This window comes from Sinocyclocheilus rhinocerous, unplaced genomic scaffold (assembly GCF_001515625.1).
Source record: "Sinocyclocheilus rhinocerous isolate Xijiao unplaced genomic scaffold, SAMN03320098_v1.1 scaffold1044, whole genome shotgun sequence".
NCBI lineage: Eukaryota > Metazoa > Chordata > Actinopteri > Cypriniformes > Cyprinidae > Sinocyclocheilus > Sinocyclocheilus rhinocerous.
Window position 1 is genome coordinate 1,905 of NW_015643736.1, and position 3,819 is coordinate 5,723.

The window sequence follows — 3,819 nt, forward strand, 5'->3', positions numbered from 1 at the left end:
ACAGTTTAAAATATATTTTAAAAAGAAAACTGTTATTTTAAACCTTTCACAATATTACAGTTATTACATTTTATTTTTGATCAAATAAATGCAGCCTTGATGAGCAGAAGAGACTCCTGTAAAAAACATTAAAAACATTAAAGATCCCAAACTTTTGAACGGTAGTGTATGAGTAATGTCAGCATTAAATGACAAGTTCTGTTTTTCATTAAATGTTTCTTGAAAATGTCCTTCCTCATTTTTCCAGATATAAAGGTCTATAAAGCCTCATGATTTTTCGTTTCGAAAATCACAAGCCTTAGTCAAGTGACTTGAGAATTTCCAAAACACCATAAATGGATTTTGTATGATCTGATACTGGTCCTTGTTTTATTTCCAAAGCCTTACTATAATTGTGTTTATTTATAATATGCCATTTCATAATAAAGCATTTCAGACATTTTAAACTGAATGTTTTATACCTCCCTAAGCAATATGGTTTACATTCAATATTAACATGAGTTCACCTGTTTGTTGGTTGTTTGTGTTTTATAACACAACCAGTTATAAGATTTCTGTCAGCATAAAATCTGGACCACCGCACGCTTAGACAGGAAGATAGATGACAACCACAGTTCATCTTTGTGTCTTTATGCCATTAATCTGAATTAAATGTACAGCAGTGTCAGGCCAGTTTGTGACCTGCTGTAGAAAACACAGAAAATAGTGGAAATTAGATTAGCTCTTTATTGTAGAATATACTAATCGCTACAGTGATTATTAGGTTGTATCAGTCATGTGCTAACTAACAATAAAGACAAAACCATATTTTGAAAATGACACTCGCTGTGTTACAGGGAAAAATCTTTCATGCTTAAATATACTTTATTAATTTAGATTTAGATATACTTTATTGATCCCACAAGGGAAATTGTTATATCACAGCATCTTAAAAATAGCCCTAAAATTAAATTAAAAGAAAACTACAGCTCTGCAACAAACACTTATCATTAAATATTAAAGAAACATGAATGTACAAGAAAAAAAAAAACAACAAAAACATTCCTAAAGTGTTTTTTATGAAAAGTAACATTCAGTTAAAAATAAGTTTTGTTCACTTGATTTTGCTCCAACTTTATCTCACATAAACAAGTCTTGGTATCACCAATTACCTTATAATATTATACATGTATGCTATGATTCAGTACCTCACAATGAATCATAATTGGATCATAATTGAAGTTGCAACAAACAAACTGGAGAGACAGCGTTATCGCACGAGGATGTGAATCTATGGTATCAGTTTCAAACGGTTCGCTTCAGTGAACCTTATAGAAGTGTCTCTGATCAGTTTTTGTTTTTCAGGCTACCCACTTATTTATTTGATTTCAATAAACTGTGCTCTACAGATAAAAGGTAGAATTCTTGGACATTACATTTTTAGATGCTCTAACAAGTTTTCCTCCTGTGGAAGGGCAGCCACATCAGATGTGTTAAACATAACATTTATTCTGTTTTATTTAATTTGACAACAAATCTTTTTATTGTTGACACTGTTAATACTGGCTCCTGGAATTTGCATGAAGCCAATAAAAAAAAAAATACTGGGAAATTGCTGCCCATTTGTCAGAAAATGGACTGTGCTGACTAAGGCTGAGACAATCATGAAAATACCGTTTTGATTTTCTTTAATACTTTGTCTGTGTTTACCATTTGCTCTTTTCTAGAAGCAATTAAAGGACCGTCTAGAATCGCAAGTCTCCATGAAAGAGGCCTATGTCACTATGATCCGGGAAGACAAAGACAAGATGGAGAAAATGAAAGTGGGTCTACCTTTAAAAGAGAAAGATCACACTTTGACACTTCCTGCAAAACAGAATCACACAACTCTCCCTTTCCTACCCTCAGAAAATGGGGGCTGAGCTGCAGGGGCGAGTGCACAGCGACTTCCAAGCTCTGCATCACTTCCTGCGGGTGGAGGAGGAAGCCATGTTGGAGGAGTTGAGCAGGGAGCAGGAGGAAATGCTGCAGAGGCTGGAGCGACATCTGGAGGCCCTACAGGTGGCCATCAGAGACGTGGAGCAGAACATCAACATGCTACGACAGACTGCCAGCAGCACAGACCAATCTGTACTTGTAGAGGTGATTATAATGACTGTTTCCGTTTGGAAGGCTGCTGCTGCTGCTGCTGCATATCCATTTGTCATAGAACTAATATTTGGAATATTAATGTCATATTTACACAAGAACCTAGAGTGCTGGTTGTCAGAATGAGTTATTAGTGAAGTGCAGCTACAGCCAGAGCCTCATATATATTTCACACAACAGCAGAACTGAAGAAAACTCAATTCTACAGTGATTTGAGCATGTGCTGTTAATTATCGGACAGATGGTTTGCTTCTGCTGTGTTCTTTCTAGCTTCTGTAGTTGAGTCAGTGAAATAACCTGTTCTATTCCACTTCCTTCCTCCACAGCTTCCAGAATTGAATTCCAAGTGAGTAGCAATTAAAAAGCTATTTTTATTATTATTATTATTTACCACTGTATAGATATCTAATAATGTTCCTTGTACGACTCTTTAATTGTAGTCTGTACCACTCAAATATCACAGTTTCGGTACCATAGTACAGACTATTGGAACTATTTAACTATTTTATTCCACTATTTGATAATAAAAAATGCTAAACTTAATAACTAAGTGTGTTAGTTATTAATGATAAAAATGATAATTTGTACTTATCTCTATAAAACATTTAATATCTTTATGTATTATTATTACAGATCGCCTCTGCAAGAGCTGAATATCAACCTGAATACTTTCAGAAGCAAACACATTGCTCCTCTTCAATACACTATGTGGCGAAAAATGTTTCAACATTTGAATCCAGGTAATTTGTCCGTTACACTTTGCCTTGATACTTCATCCACTACACACCATATATTTAATTGGTGGTCACTATATGATATTTAATATTTGTTTTAATAAAGTCAGTAAATAAAGTCAATATAGGAGGTATTGAAGTAGAGAAATGGCTCAAGGTATTCATTTTTTCCGCTGTAACAGATGGTGTTATTGCCATAGTGACAGTTCTCTGCCTGTATGAATAGCCCCCCTTGGGGCAGCAAAGGATTCGGTGATTTGTCGAATGGCACAGTGGGCTCATGTTAGACCATGATTCGGATGTCAGTTTTAGCAGCCTTCACAAATTTTTGTTTACATAAAAATGTAGCGTTACACCCTTATCAGGAAATGTTGAAAAACTGCAGTCATCTGTTCTACTGATTTCATTGTTACCCTGTCCATCAGAGTTTTAAAACAACTTACACATCAGTATAAAAACACTGTTACTGTTGTTTTTCATATCTTCATAGCACACATATCTGTATACCAGTTCCATTGGTTCATTTCATTCAAGTTGGATTTGAGGCTTTTAGTCAATATCTGTTAGCCTTAAAGACATATGTGACCCTGGACCACAAAACCAGTCATAAGGATACATTTTTTGAAATTGAGATTTATGCATCATCTGAAAGCCGAATAAATAAGCTTTCCATTGATGTATGGTTTGTTAGGATAGGACAATATTTGGCCGAGATACAACTATTTGAAAATCTGAATAAAAAAATGTTGAGAAAATGGCCTTTAAAGTTGTCCAAATGAAGTTCTTAGCAATGCATATTACTAATCAAAAATTAAATTTTGATATATTTTCAGTAGGAAATCTACAAAATATATTAATTGAACATGGTCTTTACTTAAGGGCCTAATGATTTTTGGCATAAAAGAAAAATCTATAATTTTGACCCATACAATGTATTGTTGGATATTGCTACAAATAT

The 3,819-nt window shown here is 34.2% G+C and overlaps 1 protein-coding gene across 1 annotated transcript in view; it reads left to right on the top strand.

The window, feature by feature from the left end:
- The first annotated feature begins 1,686 nt into the window (after positions 1 to 1,686).
- LOC107757666 (mitogen-activated protein kinase kinase kinase 5-like) overlaps positions 1,687 to 3,819 on the top strand; it is a 17,363-nt gene continuing 15,230 nt past the window's right edge. Inside the window, exons 1-5 of the mRNA XM_016575223.1 lie at positions 1,687 to 1,802; positions 1,888 to 2,121; positions 2,454 to 2,473; positions 2,761 to 2,867; positions 3,088 to 3,143. Coding sequence (XP_016430709.1) covers positions 1,743 to 1,802; positions 1,888 to 2,121; positions 2,454 to 2,473; positions 2,761 to 2,867; positions 3,088 to 3,143 — 477 coding nt within the window. The 5' untranslated portion in view covers positions 1,687 to 1,742. The remainder of the gene's footprint in view (positions 1,803 to 1,887; positions 2,122 to 2,453; positions 2,474 to 2,760; positions 2,868 to 3,087; positions 3,144 to 3,819) is intronic.